The sequence below is a fragment of the Eurypyga helias genome, unplaced genomic scaffold, assembly GCF_000690775.1.
Source record: "Eurypyga helias isolate BGI_N326 unplaced genomic scaffold, ASM69077v1 scaffold41762, whole genome shotgun sequence".
Classification (NCBI taxonomy): Eukaryota; Metazoa; Chordata; class Aves; order Eurypygiformes; family Eurypygidae; genus Eurypyga; species Eurypyga helias.
In genome coordinates, this window is record NW_010236126.1 from 1 (window position 1) to 17,348 (window position 17,348).

Below are 17,348 nucleotides of genomic sequence, written 5' to 3' on the forward strand. Positions count from 1 at the left end.
TGCCCGTCTGCACCGCGGCCTTCGTCCTCCTCAGCGGCCTCGACCCCTTCCACCCGGTGCGCTGGATCTCGAGTAGGTGCTCTGGGCTCCCTCGGGCGGCGGGCGGGGCCGTGCGGTGCGGTGAGCTGCAGCCGTGGGGGAGAGAACACGTGTCTGTGTCCCAGCAGAGCCGTGGGTGCACGGAACCACGGAATGGTTTGGGTGGGAAGGGACCTTAGAGACCATCCAGTGCCACCTCCTGCCATGGGCAGGGGCACCCTCCACTAGACCAGGTTGCTCCAAGCCTCCTCCAGCCTGGCCTTGAACACTTCCAGGGATGAGGCATCCACAGCTTCTCTGGGCAACCTGTCCCAGTGCCTCCCCACCCTCTCCGGGAAGACCTTCTTTCTGATGTCCAATCTAAACCTCCCCACTTTCAGTTTAAACCTGTTACCCTTGTCCTGTCACTACAGGCCCTCGTAAGCTGCCCCCTCCCCCATGCTTTCGTTTACCTTCCAGACCCGCTTGTGCTCACAGCAGGGGTCAAGTGCTTCGTTACATAAAGTTACCCGATATTAATATTTTTAAGTCCGTTTCTAAAATAAAATTGTTTCTGCTGCAGTAGTTGATAAGGTACCCTTTGATGTTTTTGTAGTTTTACAGTCACATGTTTATGTTTACCGGGTTTTTTTTCCTTTTATCTGTTGTTTTGGGATCAGTCTCAGATAATGGGAACTGGCTGGTGTTCTGTTAGTTTCTACTGTGTGTGTTTCTGGACGTCTTTGGGCTTTGAAATGTATCTCTGTTACTTAACTTACTGCCTAGGTAACATTAACTCTTGCAGGTTCATGTAAATACATCCTGAAGAGAAAAAAATTAGGTGAAGTGACTTAGTTCTGTGTTCTAAGTACCTGAACACACTTTCCCTTTCTGCCCTGTGCAGCTGCTCTTTGTATAAAGAACTTGTTTCCTCTAACTTCGGTGCATTGAATCACAAATGAAATTCTGAACTTTCCCTCGAGTGCACAAACCCAGAGGTGTTTGGGTGGACGCTTGATACCTGTTGTCATTTAGCTGCTCCGGGCAGAGACTTGATTTCTATCCCCCTTTGAAAATACAAAAGCCGTAAAGAGCCCATCAAAAGCGATTTTAAAGGATTTCTGACCTTTTAAGTATGGTTACAGCTTTTATCAGGTGAAAGGAAGCTGTTAGTTCAGCCATAGTTGAATTCACTTTGAAAGTTTTGGGTTTTTTCTTTCGAAATCTGACTGTTCCCTCATGAGAAAGCCAGGAAGGTGTAAATATTTTCTGTGAAATGTAAACACGCTTTTATGCAGAATTGTTGTGCGGCTGGGAAGATGGGGTTTGAGATGAGAGTCCACTAAACATTACTCCTCTTTCTGCACTTAGTGGATTAGTGCTAACTGCTTAAGGGTTCTTCGCTGTTACTGAATGTGTCACTGTTGTGTTACTGCAGTCGGCAGAGCAATAATGTTGTGTTTTTCTCAGTCAGCAGAGCAATAATGTTGTGTTTTTCTTCTTTTTAGATTCTTTCAATGATTTATATACTTCCTATGTCATCTTTTGTATCCTCCTTATGGCTGTGGTGATACTAGTAATAAGCATCTTCAACGCTGAATTTTATGCAGGTGGGTTATGTAAATTGCTGTGGCACCTGAATTAAATAGGATCACCTTTTGAAGAGATTTGCTTGGTGCACTTAACATTGGTAGATTTTATTTTAAATTAGTGCAGACAATACACAAAGCTTGTTTTTAAGTAAATCATTCCAGATTCCTGTTTACCTCTTGGCTGAGACCCTCTTAGCTGAGTCACTTCATTGATTTCTTTATCATCTAGCGACTGATTCCAGCAGCAAAATTGGTTTGGTGACAATGGCTTCCCCTCCCCCCAGTGAAGGGTTTTATTAATAAAGACATTAAAATTAACTTTCAGCTTTTATTTGCAGTTGTGCCATCGATACCATGCTCTCGATTAGCACTGATAGGAAAAATTATTCACCCTCAGCAAGTGATCCATTCGGTTGTTCACGCTGTAATGGGAATGTTGGTTGCTTGGTGCGCTGCGGTCATGGCAAAAGGGAAGTTCCAGTTTCTTGCTGTGCCTTGCACACCCTCAGAAAGGTAATTATTTGTGTGCGTTGAAGATATTTAAATTATGAAAAGGACTTCTGTTGTAAAATTTATTTACTGATGGGTTCTTTCAAACATGGAAATAAAATTTGAGTACTGTTGAAAATAAGCAATTATATGTTGATATCCTTTACTGAAGGGTGGGAAACACCCTCCTTTGTAAATGTTACAATGCATAGAGAAATAACTGCACCAGAAAAACTAGGTTGCCAGGATTCTTAATGGAAAGCTGAATGTTGACAAATTGGTCATCGTTTGAACAAAGTCCTGGTCTTCTGGTCAGTGTGACATACTTTGTAAATACCAGACCAGCCTTGTGCATAAATTACAAAAGTAGGTGGAGGGGTTTCTGCTTCAGGAGACGCACACTGAGGTAGCGTCATCCATACTCATCACAAAAGTAAAACCAAACGTCTGATTTGACCTTCCTAAGGCTAGGTTGACTTTCTTTTTAAACCCAGAATTAATTCTAAGTTTTCTATTTCAGTCTAGAGGATGCTGTTCCTCGGATGTGCCTAAATGAGTATCACCTCTTTTTTCTACTCTCTGGAGCTTTCATGGGATACAGTTACAGTCTTTTGTATCTTATTAACAATATGAATTACTTGCCATTTCCAATCATACAGGTAAGAGATTTAAAGGCATTTGCAGAGAGACGTGTCCAAGTCAACAAAAGAAACCCTTGATTGTTGGTATTTTTGAATATGGCAGTGTGTCTGTTGGCATGCTTTCTCTAATGGATGAAGGGTGCATTCAACTTTAAATGCTGGTGTTCATCTTCCTCCTTCCTGCTCACCCCCTTTTAAATGAACACAGAGATCTGGGGTGCGGTGACTATGAAATCTGTGTCCCTCTGATGCACGCTGGGCAGTTTGGCACAAGGAGTCTTTGAACGAGGTTGGTTGTGTTAGTGGAAAACACCTGACCGCGTGCTTCATCAGCAAACCAAGCATCGCGTTGGCAATTCTGTAGTTACAGTGTTTTTAAAAATTCTGTTGTTTGAATGTTGTTAATACTATTTTTGTTGTATGCAACTTAGCCAAGTAAATTAAGTCACTTTGGTTTCATTTGCATATCATTTCGGACGGGTTGCGTGGGTCGTTTGGAAAAACATGTGATTTGTTTGTACGGAGAAAGGTGTCAGTATTATGGTTTCACTGCTTGGAGGATTACTGACTGTAGCTCATGCTTGTCTGAATTTTCCCTGTATTTTAATGGAACACTTCTAAGCAGAGTGAGATATAGTAGGTTAAATATGCCTTCTTTGGGTTTTTGTTTGGTTTTGCCTTTTTACGTTATGCAAAGGGAACAAACTGGAAAAATGTCGTCTAGAGGCAGTTGACCCCATCCCCCGTTTTCATCCTGCTACTAGTAGGAAAAGGGGTGAGAACCAGAGATGATTATAAACCGGCAGGAAGCGATTAGGAGAACAAATAGTAGGCGTAACAGGTGGAATTGCCTTAAACTAATGTTTTCATCAGGTTTTCAAGTACCTTGTCTTTTCTTTTTTTAACCATTTGATTGGTTTGTTCTGAATGTGAAATGCTGAACTATTTTTTTGGTTGTATTTCAGCAATACAAGTACTTGCATTTCAGAAGATCTTTGCCTCTCCTCATTAAACACAGTTGTGTGGAATCGATGTATTTCGTTAGAAACTTCTGTGTCACATACTACTTTTTCGGTAAGCGTTCCTGAAATTACTATTTTTAATTCCTGTGTTTTGAAGACTTCAGTCTGTCAGGCCTGTTACGCTATTTTTCAGCCTTCCAGGTGATTTGCTGAAGGGACATAGATTGTTTAAACAAATAAAGAGATCTAACTCCTCACTAAACTGGTGAGAAGAGGCATGGGGTTCATATAGCGGTGATGGCAGTTCTCACAGCCTCTCAGGAGCTTGGTTAGCATATGAGAAATGTCTCGTCTCCAGAAGGATGAACACCTTCTGTAAGACTTTATTGTCTGGCGGTTAACACTGTAAGGTGCCAGTATTCTGAGGAGAAGGCAGTGGGGAACAGTAGTTTTCTAACCTGCAGTCTGTGTTGGGTCGCTCTGTCAAAACATAGAGCGTGGTCTCTGGTGATCTCTGCTGTGCAGGAAGTCTGTTTGCAGGCAGCTGTGAAAGAGCGTGCGTGGCAGAGGAGTTACCAGATTCTAAGCAGCTGGTGGTTTACAAGTGTAAACTTTAAGCATTGTTTCAAATTTAAAAGTTTTAAAAGCTGATGCTTTGGGCCACCCTTTACATCCCCATCCTGATTTGTGGATGGAGATTATAAAAGGTGAAAACACAGTGCAGTTAAAAAAAATGGGTTTAGTCTGTAATTTATATTCCATATTTTCTCTAAATATTCCCAAGTATTTTTTAACATGGGGAAACATGCCTCGGACTGTGCTTCCATTGCCTGGTGTTGGAAATAGTGTCACAGAGCTGAACCTGACATACCAGCAGTGGGTGTGACTTCATTCTATGTAATGTTGTTATATTTTCACTTCTCTATTAGTAAATTAGCACTTTGACTTTATTCTCAAGTGCCCTGTATGCTATTTGGAGGAAGTGGGGGAGACAAAGGCAGTGTGGCTACCTCCCAAATGAAACTGAAAGTCTGGTCTTTATACTACAAGAATCTGTGCTGCTGATTATGATTTTACCTGACTTTCTAAAAATCAGGACTGTGTTGTGGTTGTAGTTATCCTCCTGTATGTTGTCAAAGTGTGCTGGGATTATTTCCGCTTTACATTAGGGATAAATGAGAAGCATGATGATTCTATATTGGTTCCCATTAAGTTTTTGAAAGCACTTTGCTGCTGCCTGAGCTGCAGTGAATATTAATATTAAATTATCACTAACTCTCTCTTGTTAGTGAGGAAACAAATAACTTGATGCTGAGAAGCTAGCAGTAAAAGATAAGGTCACACCGCTCGGTGTTTGGTTGCTGGCCTGAAGCCTTTTTTCATTCTCTTGTCTTGTTCTTTTTAAGAAGTAGAAACGACCCCAAAGGCAGATTGCTTCCTGCTGCACGTCTGTTACAAGACCAGTCTCTTGTCCTTGTACACACGTTGCGCTGGTGTCGTCTTTGTGGCCTGTTGTGTATGCCTTCTGCAGTGTCATAGTTGTTGCCGTGTTTTTGATCCCCTAGGTTATATCCCGAAGGTATGGATAAGCACCACAATGGATCTTCAGATAGACAGGTAGGTAGTACATTGTGCTGAAATGGCAGGAGGATGTTGCCAACAGCTCCCTTTGCGGACGAAGTCCCGTGTAGCAACTTCTTTGTGTGTGGTAGGACTTAGTTCCTTGTGTCCGCGCACAGGACACGGGGAGCACCAGGTACTTCTGAACTGGATCCAAAAGCAACCAACATCCTCTTGTAGATAAGCATTAAGAAATCCTCTCTGGTTTCCTTCATCTCTGTAAATCTCTAAAATCTCTCTCAGGCAAATCTCATATATGTGTTTTATCTGCTTTGCTGTGTTTTGAGGGGGGACGCATCTTCATTTTTGTGTGGCTACCATTTGTTTTAAAATAGGGAAGCTGCAGTCTTGATACCTTAATTGACTAAAACTGTAATCATTATTTATTTAATATTTCTTTTTTCCTTGGTTTCATTAATTTTTCTTAACTTCCTTTCATCACAGTTACTGAAAAATTAAAGAACTTGCAGCTCAAACATGATTAAGAAGGTGTTTTTGCAAAAAATACAACTTTATTCTTGCAATTATTGCTACTGTAACAGCTCACTATAGACATCGTCATAATAAAAAGACTTATATCTCCGTGGTTGTTTTGTCTGCAGCAAATTGCATCCTCTCGACACTCTGACTGGCTTACTGGATCTCTCCCTGTTTTACCATGCCTGGTTAGGCGGTGTGTTTCTTCTGATTACCTGGTACATTGCATGGTTACTCTTCAAAATCTATGCTACAGAGGTGAGTACCAGTTGGTGACAGCGCTCAAGCTGTGACATCAGTGTTTCACACGTAATACTTTCTTTTCAAAAGCAGTTTTACTGTGAAATAGAGGTGATCTTTTTGATGTTTCAAAGCAGGCACTACAGGTCGTATCTGATAACTGAACATTGGCGAGAGACCTGGGTGTTAACTGACTTTCTTTTTCTCACCTTACAGCAAGACAAGCTGGTGCTGTACAAAATGAATGCTTTGTTATTTCCACCTCCTCTTCTTACTCCTCCGCGTCTGTTCCCGTGTCCTTCCTCTGTTTGTGTTTGAGGCTAAATCTGTGCAGACATTGACCAAGAACCACTCTGCTCCGTGGCACCTGCGCTACGTTCTTTGTCCTCTTCAGGTGCAACAGCAGCTGAGCCAGCACAGGGCCCATACGTGTCTGCCAGAGCTCACCTGGCGTGGTCTGTTGCGCGCATTCCCATGCAATGATCCTGTATTTGAGTGTGGGACTAGCTGAAGACCCGTGGCACACAGTTGCGGGTTATGTAGGATGTTAATATCCGGGAGCTGCGTAGCGCCCAATCCGGTTTTACAATAGGAAAGAGAACAAAATGCCATCAGTTCTCTGAGCTAAACCCTAGAAATCTCAGATTTAAGCAAAGCATCAAAGTACACGGTTCTTCGAAGCAGAGATGTGTTAATCCAGTTCAGGCTGCAGCATTAAAATAGACTTCAGACAGTCTTGGGAATTAAGATGCTTTGGCTTTTTCATTCAATCATAAAGTTACAAATTAATGTGGCTAAAAAAAGGCTGTTTAAATATATAATGAATTGTGTTAGAATGAGACTGTGATTGAAGAGGGAGGGAAAAAAAAAAAGTCTTGCCAAGAAAGAATTGGAGAAGACTTGGTCTTTGACTAATCCAGATATTTCCGTGTAAGAATACGGAGGAAAAAATTGTTCCTCTAACTTCTTTTTTAAACGTTAGTAGCCTGCAGATTTGTAGGAAGAAAAGCGAGGTTTAAACTGTGGGCCAGTGTCTTGCTGCAGAACACACTTCTGAGATGAGCGGGCATGCCGTGCTTGTTGGAGCGTTACCTTTAATTAACGAGCTCCAGTTGTGGTGACTGCGTGGAGAAAGGGTGAACAGTGAGCGTGTCAGGCGTAACGGGTGATGGTCTGTCAGAACCTGGAGGCTCCAATGAGAGCTCTGAGGTGTGAGCAGCCCCGTCAAAGGGCAATAGTTGAAGCACCAGGGAGAGCTGTAGTGTCTGTAGTCACTGTATTGCTCGTAACGCTGTGCAGGAGAGAAGAAACATCCCACGGTGAGGGTGTAAAAGGGACCTTGCCCTTTGGGCTGTTGAACAAAAGATCTGTTTATCCACATGATTTGGTTTTTTATGAGCAGAAAATCTTCCAGGACTGTTTGTAACTATTTGCAGAGTGTTAACTGAAAAGTTGGGGAGGAAACTGTAAACTTAGTCTGCATCAGGTCACTTTACGAACACTTTGAAAGCCATTGCTACCTCAAAACACTTTGAAAGCAATTGCTACCTCAAATTTCAATTTTGCGGTTGGAAATGGAGGAGAATAAAGCTATGATGCGTAAAATGAGTGCAGCAGTACAAAACTGACAGGAAATCTGTGCCCAAACTGGTCCATGTTCAATAGTGTTAAAAAACGCCATGTTTGATATCATTTAAGAGCTGCTATTTACATTTGAAATGTTGTAGGCACAAGAATAGCAATTCTATTAAAACACAGTATAGGACTATCATGATGATAAGAATAAGAATTACTCCGTTTATCAGTGAAATAGTGCAAAAGCAGAATTAAAAAAATATTATTTGGGGAAAGATCCCTCAGTTTAGATTTCTGCCTTGTTTCCGAACGTGGTGTCACTAATCTGTCCCCTGGGTACGTGGGTAGAGGAATTTATTTTCATAATCCCTCAGTTCTTCCCCAGAGCTGTTAAGACAGTTTAGATTTCTGCCTTGCTTCCGAACGTGGTGTCACTAATCTGTCCCCTGGGTACGTGGGTAGAGGAATTTATTTTCATAATGATACGATGCCCTTAGCTATGAACTGTCTGTGTCCTCAAATACTTCCATGTACCTGTATGTCTGGATTTTCTAAGATTTCTCAATTTTAAACATAAGGAGTAAAGTCTTTTTGCTTCTGTGTTAGAAATTTCAGGCTGGCTTACATTAAATTGAAGCAGTGGGGAGTGTCCTTTTGTAGTTCATCATCCATCTGACAAGTAACAGCTCGGGTGTGGTCTTTTATAAGGTTTTCGTGTGTTTTACTCTGTATAACACAACTTCTGATGTTTGTATTTAGACACATCATTTTCCTGTCCAGCCAACTTTTGCTGAGGAGACAGACCAGTGCCTGCCTAAAATCTTAAACAGCAACCCTCCCCTCATTATAAAGGTAACTGAGCACCCACCAACTTCACGGCTCGGTGTGTGCTGGGAGGGCGTTTCTCCAAGCACGCCCTGACATCTTCTGGGTATCAGGTATTTTAATTGGGGTGCAGGTTCCTTAAAAAGCTGCTGGAGAGCGCTCGAGGAGGCAGTTACACTGAATGGTGAAAATTTGTTTAGTAGTGACACCTGCTGGTGCTCACCACTGCTGCGTTAAGCTAGAGACTGGTTTAGTTAGAAGAAAGGTCTCTTTGTCTGATACACGTCAGCTAGTGAGTACTGATGCCAAACCGACAGGTTAGTGACATGCAGGGTTTGGGTTTTTTTAACTCCACTTTGAGTCTTGTCAGATAAGCAGGTGTTTTGTCAAACCTTTGTACGCTCAACACTTTGCCCGTGACACCTAGGTTTGAGTTCTAATGTGTGTTTTCTCTCTTGAAATCAAAAAAAGTGTAATTCCTTATTTATGTTGGAAGTTGGACTTAAAAAAACCCCAACAATACTAAAAAGCTACTTAAAATTTATGAGTAAGGAATAATAATTTTGGTCAGACTATGGTAATCACAGAGGGGGTTTGCTGATCATAATACTTAGAAATCGGTGACCTCGTATAGGAGGTATTATGTAAATAAAGATAAGGATGTTCTCCTGCACCTGTAAAATCCCCATTTACCTGTTTTACGGATCTCTGATAAGAGTGGAGATATAATAGGCTGCAGTCCATTTGAATACTTTTTAAGCTTTGCTGCGTTATCAAAGGATGGATGGGGAAGAGCTGAGCACAGCACAGTTAAAGGTAGAGGAAGTCTAATTTATAATCTCAGCAGGTACTAAAGTGCCTGATTTAAAATTGTCTTTCATAGCGTGAGAGATGTTGTTATTTTTGGTTTGCTACATTAACTATTTAATCACAGGAAAAAGCAGCATTAGACCTGGTGCCGTATGGCAGACCGTGTAGTTGAGCTCTGGCTTGCAAAACCACTGTGTTCCTTAGACTTCCTTGCGTCTTGGGTTCTTTCTGTCTGAGCTGTTAGCTGCTAAGGTAAAAAATGGTGTTAGATCATCTTTAACACCAAAGAAACGACTTATTAGTAAAGTCCTTACTAACTCAGCAGCCCCGTCCAGAGTGGTTCTAGGGATGTGTGCAGTGTTTTTTTGTTACATGGCTGGTGTTAGTCTGTGTGAACTCACCCTTTGTTAGGGATTGCTTTCGTGTGGATGACTACATTTTTCTAAGGAAATCTGTTAGACTTGCATGTGCCAAAATATTTTCCTTTCTTTCTAGTTTTTAGCCTTACAAGACTTGATGTTGCTTTCCCAGTATTCTCCTGTTCGACGACAGGAAGTCTTTAGCCTTAGTCAGCCAGGTAATTATAAAAACTATTCTGTATCGATTTTGTTAAAGTCTTAGTCACATGCTTTTAGAAGTTATTTAATGCTGTGGCACGTGCTGCATAAGCCAAAAAGCCTCACAAGTAGAAGCATCCCTCTGATACCTTTTCTAAAAGGATGCGTAATTATGTGTATTCATATTGTTTCATCTACCAAACTCAGCAAATTCTGGTGCCCGTTTGATTTAAATGACAGCCGTGAGGAAACACAGGTCCTAGGATGTGGAAAGCAGGATCCTCTTGACAGCAGCAGTCCCATAGGCCAAACCGAATAATCGGACAGCTGGGTACGAAAGCCGGACGTTCAGGTGGGAGATGGGATCAAGCACAAGTAGCGAGCTACCACTGGAGCAGTGAAAGCAAACAATGGCTGTAATTTCAGTTAGTATTCAAGCCTCTTGCTACGTACAAAGATATGGCAGAGAAGGTCAATTAAAACTGCTTAAAAGCCTTCAGGAACGTTTTGTTACACTTCATCAGGAATTCTAGTGTTTGCACTACTTCAGAATGGTTTGCCATCACCTTTGATATTACCTTGTTCATTTTAGTGGTTTAATAATTTCAGCTCTGATGGGCTGAACTGCCTGTTTTTCCCCGCTTGCTCAGCGAGTTTCACCGGAGTCTTTTTAGAGTGATCCATGGACAGGAGGGCAGATGCCTGCGGTCTCAGTACAAGTGAACTGTCACCGTGAAAATGCAACGTGTATTTTTAGAAATAGAGTGGTACTGTAGTCTTTGAGGCTTATGCTGAGAGCACGTGGGCACTGACAGAACAGGTACAAGGATGAGCATCTGTATTTAACGTAACCACTGCGTGTCCTTTTTGTTTGTGTACCGTTAGGTGGGCACCCACACAACTGGACTGCAATATCACGGGAGTGTTTGAGTCTTCTAAGTGATCTGACCCAGAGGCTGATCATACAACAGGAAGCTGCAGCAGCCAACGGGAGGGCAAAGCAGCTGGTGGGGGAGCTGAAAGTATCTCCACAGACTCCAGGTATGGGGGGAAACACTCGTAACAGTTTGTAAAGCGTGAAAGTACCAACAGATTACATACGTACCTTGGTCTCAGTGAGGTTGTATGGGGAAAATGAGTCACGGGGTTTTCTGCAAACAAATGCAAACAAAACCACTCTCTCCCCCAATTTCACTTCAGGTATTCTTGTTGAAATAATTGCAAGATAACTAGAAAACTTGGAAAGGTCATGTTTACTCGGTTTATTTACTTTGCATGATGTTGTGTTCAGTACAGTATTTATTCCACACTTGCATGACTTAAAAAACCCCTAATTATTACAGTTTTAGTAGGCGGTTGAACCTAGCACAGGGAGAACTTAAGTCTTGCCAAGAGATGCTTTGTAATTTCCATAGCTGCTCTTACGATTAGTTTAAGATGGTAAAGTTAGGGGTTGTTTTTGTTGTTGTGTGGGGACTTGGAATACGTTCGTGTGATTCACTGATGTCGCTGCAGAATAAGAAAAGCCAGTTTGGCTCTCGAGCTGTGCGCAGCCTGCAAGCATTTCGGGTGTTTTACATGCCAGGCGTAGGCATCGTTCGTGGCAGCAGAGCTGTGTTAGCACAAGGGGTGCCAGGTAATTGAATCCCTCAGCAGTCAGCGCCTAGGATACAAGTGCCCTGGGAACAGCAGGGACTTGGTATGTCAGAGGTGAAATTCTTCTAGTGCTGCTGGTCCTTGGATTTTGTGACTGATGTGTCTTTTCTTGCATACCAAGTAGAATCAGAAAGAATTGACATTCTCCTAAAGGTAGACGTTTTTCTAGTACTTAATCCTAAAGCACATTTTATGTAGATGTATACCAGGGCAAAGTAGTGCTAGCTACCAAAAGAAGAAATATAAATAAATCCCCAGGGGTCCTTCTCATTACTTGATGTTCTTAAACTGATGAGCTTTTAAAACACTTCATGCTCATGTAGATGTGTACTTGTTTGCAAAACCACAGTGGACACAATGTCCTTTAATAAAAGCTCTAATGATAGAAAGGTGGTTGAAATAGAAATCATACAACAAACCCATTTATTTGATGTGTGCCAGCCTGTTTGTCTTCATGTAGTGTGTTCTTTGTCATTAGGAGCCGTGGTGTCAGAAGACATGTCTTTCCACTCACAGAGGTCTAACATTGCTTCCAGAGCCTCCATGTCTTCACTGGTTAAATCATCCCTAATGCCTTTAAAGACATCGCCTGGGTCTGAGGCTGGCTCGCCCTTCAGCTCACCTGCTTTAAACTGCAAGATGGGAATTCTGGATGTAAACTCTCCTTGGCATGGATCTGTCCAAAGTCCTCAAGTTACAAGGAGGGGACCAAAACTGTGGACGTCAGGTTCAGGTAGAGTGTTTGCCACAGTGCTGTTTTAGCCTTGTAGTCAGAAGTGTAGTAGACACGTCAGTAGAGATCTGTATCTTGGGGATTAAAGTGACAGCAGCCCGTTTTTCTGAGGATACTGTATTTCTCTTGTAGATCTGCAAATGAATGGCTCCCACCACGAATCCTTCCCAGTGCTCTCTGCTGCAAGAGTTGGCACTGAGGCAGTACAGCCAAGATTTATTTACACGTGGCTTCAGAACAAGCAAGAACAGGTAGAGTAAAAGTTACAGTACAGATAGGTTACAGCCAGTGCAGCTTAGGTGTTCTCTCTTCTGGAAGAACTTCCCATTTTTTTAAAATCATTTCCTTCTCCAATTGGCTTACATCATACAAATCCTTCCCCGCACCCCCAATCCCTTTATACTGGGATAAGAAGGTAGGGTCGAGGAGGGCCAACTCTGCATACCTTAGGTAAATACAGATGACAATTTTAATATCTTGTTTCTTTTTCAGATAAAAACCTTCCTGTCAAAACGAGTGCTGATAATGTATTTCTTCAGCAAGGTAACCATGGCCTTTTGTTTTGTAATGAGCAGCGTGGGCTAGAAATGCACGAGCATTTGGTTCTGCTGTGGCACTATGCACTTCCTGCATGCAGCAGCGGTTCGAAAACCGTTCTTTGAATCTAAGGTTTACCATAAGTGCTTACTGGGAGTTTCTACAGCTCTGTCAGTGAGACACAAGTAGATGCGTTGAAGTCAGCAAAGCCATAGCAGGGTTATTGCATACAGGCATGAAAAAAGAATAATAATACTTGTTTAAACTCATCTGTTTATAAACTGCATTTTGTTTAAAGCATCGTGTGTGAGCAAAGCAACTGAGAACTTAATGCAACTGTCTCGGTATGCTAATGGTAAGATGGCACAGCTTCTAGTTAATTTTAAAGTTCAGTCAGCTGCGTTTTGTTAGGTCAGTGTACCAAATAAAGTCTTTATAGTTTTCTTGTGTGGGAAAGGTGGTAGCTGGAATGTTGGGAGTTTCCCCTTATGAATTACTGGTACTCACTGCTTTTCAGGTGAACTTGAACACTCCAACTTGCATAGTGTTTACACAGAAAAACAATTGGGTATTTCTCTTGGCATGACCGAATGGTAACTCAGTTGCGTTCTACAGAAGCATCCCACTCTAATTCAGGTCTTTGTTTTGCAGGGCTTTAGATGTTTCCTGCAAGTAGAGATCATATTTTTATGTGCAGATCTCTTCTGTGTATGTGATAATGGTTTATGCTTACGTGTACAGGAGTGTTTTCTGATCAGTTGTAGACTGGAGCAGAGTGTGATGCAAGCGACATCACGGAGTAGGCCTGGGGAATTGTACTGCCCACGTAGCCTTTGAAAACCCATTAGCTAACACACGTTCTGGAAGGCCCAGCCGTAGCTATAGCTCTGTGGGCAGCTCCTGTCCAAAAGATGTTTAGTTTCTTAAAAGATGAGTTTTTTCTGGGTATTCCCTGAGATCTGTCAGCCTCCATGGTCTTTTCCGAGGGCAGGGACATGACCCCATCAAATCTGTGATACTGTAATCGAAACATGCGATTTTGGTGATACTGTTCATAAAGCGCACTCAGGATGCTTTGATTTCTTCTCAGCACCCAGAAGCCTCCATCGAAGCTGTCTTCTCCGATGCCCAAATGCACATCTGGGCTTTGGAAGGTAAGCAGTTCTGTTCTCAGGTGCTCCACTCCATTGGCTCATGGAACTATAACTAAAAGGATCTGCTTCCAGGTTTCTGGGCCTCTGTGCTTTATAAATGTAGTGAAAGAGTAACCTTTGAATCTATTTTGACAAAACTGTGACTGCGTTTCAGATAACAATGAATCAGACCTTTATTCATGTTGGTAAGTTTTGAGATGCTGAGTGACATCTCTTAGGAGATGTTCTCCAGAGGTTTGGTAGAGATTCTGAAACATGGTTTGTGTTGCTTCTCTCCAATATGAACCCAGCTATTGCTTTTACTTTTTTTTTTTTTTCAGTAACAGATTTACGATGTCCCTTTACAACAGCTTTTCTGACTGCAGGCTCCGAGTCTCCCTGTTAATCACGTGGAGCTGAGGGAGGGAGGCACTCGGGTAGCAACCCAGGAAATAAATAGAACAAGATGGTCTGCAGAGAATTGGAAGAACAGTGACTACGGGGTTGCCCTGTGGGATTTTCTTGTTTGTTGCAAAGTCATGAGCAAATACTGGCATCGATAGAATCTTGGTAGATTTGTCTGTGCGAAAGGTGATGTTTTCTCCTCGGTTAGATATGCCAGACTCTGTGGGTCTGAAGGTGATGAGCTGGGACAGAGCCAGGAGATGGGAATCGCACAATGTTTGTGGATAAGCAGAAGATACTTTGTGTTTTAACTAGAGGCAGAGGGCTAGGCTGTAATTTCTTTAAATGTGCTTTTTAAAAATTGATTTTGTATCTAGTCTCTCTTGCCTTATCAACCTCACACTGTGATACACCTGTCAAACCAGCGAGCAGTTTAGTCCTGAAGGGACCCAAAGCTGAGGTAACTCATCTGGCTGCAGTGAGTCATGAAGAATTCCACCACACTAGTAGAATCTTCAGGCAAAACCATGATCTGTGTTACTGCTTCAGAAGTTGAGAATTCAGTAATTATAACAAACTACAACCTTTTTTTTTTTTTTTAAAGGTCTGTCTCATTTGGTAGCAGCTTCCTTTAGTGAGGACCAGTTTGGAGTTGTCCAAACTACACTGCCAGCTATCCTGAACACTTTACTGACTCTTCAGGAGGTAAAAACTGTTAACTTTTCCTTACTGCCGAAGGAGTTTTGTTAAATTTGTGTTTTGACCTTGCTGACCAGAATACCATTCAAGTTGTTACCACCGTAGCAACTCTCCGGCGGTTAATGGAGGTAGAACTGCTAGTTGCCACTATGCGCATTATGGAATCGCTGAATGAAAACCTTGTGTTTTAAAATGTAGAAGTAGAAAGCGTGCTGTTAATGGAATGTTTCATTTAAAAAAAATGGTACCATGTGCTCAGGGATGCAGCAATTACAATACTACATTTTATGCATAGTTAGGACTTAATTTTTATTTGGCTGTACACAGTTCTGCACGCGACCTGGAGCACTTGGAGACATTGCAAATCACGAGGGAGCAGCTCTGTGTGGTGTTTTGCTACTAATACAAAGACATTACTCTCAAATTACTGATGTTTGGCAATGTGTATTTGAAAAAACATCCAGATGTTTCCAAAGGTACACATGTCCTGTTGACATAATCATTTTACGCTGCCTTAATGGAGATTCCTGGAAAGAATTTAGTATTAAAGTTCTTCAGTGTAGGTCATTTATTCCAAGAACAGGCACCGGGGTTGTGGGGGAGCCAATACCCTTGTTTTTGAAAGAAACAAGCCATAGTATAGGACGGAATAGTATTTCTGCTGCAGCGTGTGCTGTGCTTTGCATTTAAGACTCATTAGCAGAGAATCTTATTTCCCAGAACCAGCTTCTGTGTTTGCGTTGATGAACAGGAAATGCAAGGTCGAACTCAGTCTCCGATACCTTTTTGTGTGTCTTGGTGGAATTTCTGAACTCCCGCTTTCCTTTTGCTTTATTTGACATGAACGCGTTGCTGGTTACATTATGAAATAGTTGAACAGATGCAACAAGGTCATTTCTGTGTTTCTCAATCAGGTTGTAGACAGATATTTCAAATTGCCCCATGTTTCTACCAAGCCCCCCAGGATTTTGGGAAGTCTGGTGGACACATCCTACAAAACGCTACGGTTTGCACTTAGGGCATCTCTGAAAACAGCACTATACCGGATAACTACTGTCTTTGGAGAACACTTAAAGTAAGAACTTTTCATGATTGCTTGCTTGCTAAATTTAATTTTAACTAATCTTATTGTAGGACCTGTGAAAAAGGAAGCTTGTGCAAAAAATCAGGTCATTATTTTAGCATTTTTTGATTTGTGGAAACTTAAATTCTTGTGTAGCTATATGGTCCCCCTTAGGAACGTGTTATTCATAGATTTCTGAGCAATTTTTCTTAGTGACTTTTCATGAACTCTTTAGAAGCAACCCATGAATACCACTCGTTTAATAAATCTTAGCTATTGAAAAGAAAGTAAATCAGCTGGAGACAATTGTCTGTTGTGTAGGGAGAGAATCCTGAGGATCCCTTGCAAAGTCCAAATAATCAAATTCTCTTGCTGCTTGGTCATCTGATGGCGCTTCCTCAGCTGCTGTCGCAGCAGGCAGGCTTTCATACTTGGCCTCCGAATGTGTGGGACCGAAACTTCCTGCAGTATCGCCCATCTCTCCCTGTGGGGATGAAATGCTACTCCGTTTGGAAGTGCTCGATACCCAGGAGAAATCATTTAAGATTCTTCCTTACCTAAATCATTCTTGCAAGTTACACAATTGCTTGTGTATGTTTAAGGAAATAGGCTGGGCTTCCTGCGGCAAATATCTTCGTAGTGGAAGCTGCTGGGTTAAGAATTGACCGTTTTAAGGGTTAATATATATTTTTTTTTGTCTTGGGACGCAGGTTTTTCATACAGCTGGGTTTTCTAAAATTCAGCTTCAGTGTAATTGTTGATTTCAATGTATACTTCATTTTGGCATGAGGCTTTATTTTTGTGGTATATTGCATGTAACGTAAAAACGTATGTTCTGCATTTGTTTTCTAGTGCAGTGCAAGTGTCTACAGAACATAAGAAAAGACTTCAGCAATTCTTGGAATACAAAGAATAAAAAAACCTTTTGATGCAGCTACGGTTTTGTTTCAGCACTCTTGGTAAGAAGAAAGTGGGACTAATGAGCCTTTTTATCTTGGCCTTTTGGAAAAGCATGTGGAAGTGCAAGTCAGAACAAAACTCTTAGAACTGTAGAAAAGCTCTTTGGGTTTGGATCATCTTTTGTATAATAAAACGTTTTAAAAATTCATCTTGCCTTCTTTTAACATCACTTACAAAATGAGAGAGGATCGGTTCTTATTTTATGTCAGACTATGACATTTGAGATCATCAGAGTTACTCTGCCACTCAGATCCTTCCCTGTTTTTCATGATGTATTCTTTTCCTACCCTTTCCTGTGAAAGGGCTGAGTAGAGATTTACGTAGATACTTAGGCACACTAAGTGTTCCATAAATTT

At 41.7% G+C, this 17,348-nt stretch overlaps 1 protein-coding gene across 1 annotated transcript; it reads left to right on the forward strand.

Moving 5' to 3' along the window:
* Positions 1-8: 8 nt before the first annotated feature.
* On the forward strand, positions 9-17,139 carry NDC1 (NDC1 transmembrane nucleoporin). Its single transcript, XM_010146978.1, has 17 exons — positions 9-72; positions 1,527-1,628; positions 1,949-2,123; positions 2,620-2,758; positions 3,706-3,814; positions 5,268-5,319; positions 5,925-6,057; positions 8,374-8,466; positions 9,745-9,826; positions 10,692-10,847; positions 11,941-12,195; positions 12,328-12,446; positions 12,688-12,738; positions 13,823-13,886; positions 14,875-14,975; positions 15,884-16,044; positions 16,885-17,139. The coding sequence occupies exons 2-17, from the start codon at positions 1,577-1,579 to the stop codon at positions 16,946-16,948; spliced, it is 1,806 nt and encodes a 601-aa protein (XP_010145280.1). The 5' UTR covers positions 9-72; positions 1,527-1,576; the 3' UTR covers positions 16,949-17,139.
* The last annotated feature ends 209 nt before the right edge of the window (positions 17,140-17,348 follow it).

What these genes read in the sequence shown, in the direction of transcription:
- NDC1 (XM_010146978.1), top strand. Translation starts at nt 1,577, where the DNA reads ATGGCTGTGGTGATACTAGTAATAAGCATCTTCAACGCTGAATTTTAT. An exon ending in CAACGCTGAATTTTATGCAG is followed by an intron (nt 1,629 to 1,948) that starts GTGGGTTATGTA and finishes TTTTATTTGCAG; the next exon opens with TTGTGCCATCGATACCATGC. An exon ending in CCTTGCACACCCTCAGAAAG is followed by an intron (nt 2,124 to 2,619) that starts GTAATTATTTGT and finishes TTTCTATTTCAG; the next exon opens with TCTAGAGGATGCTGTTCCTC.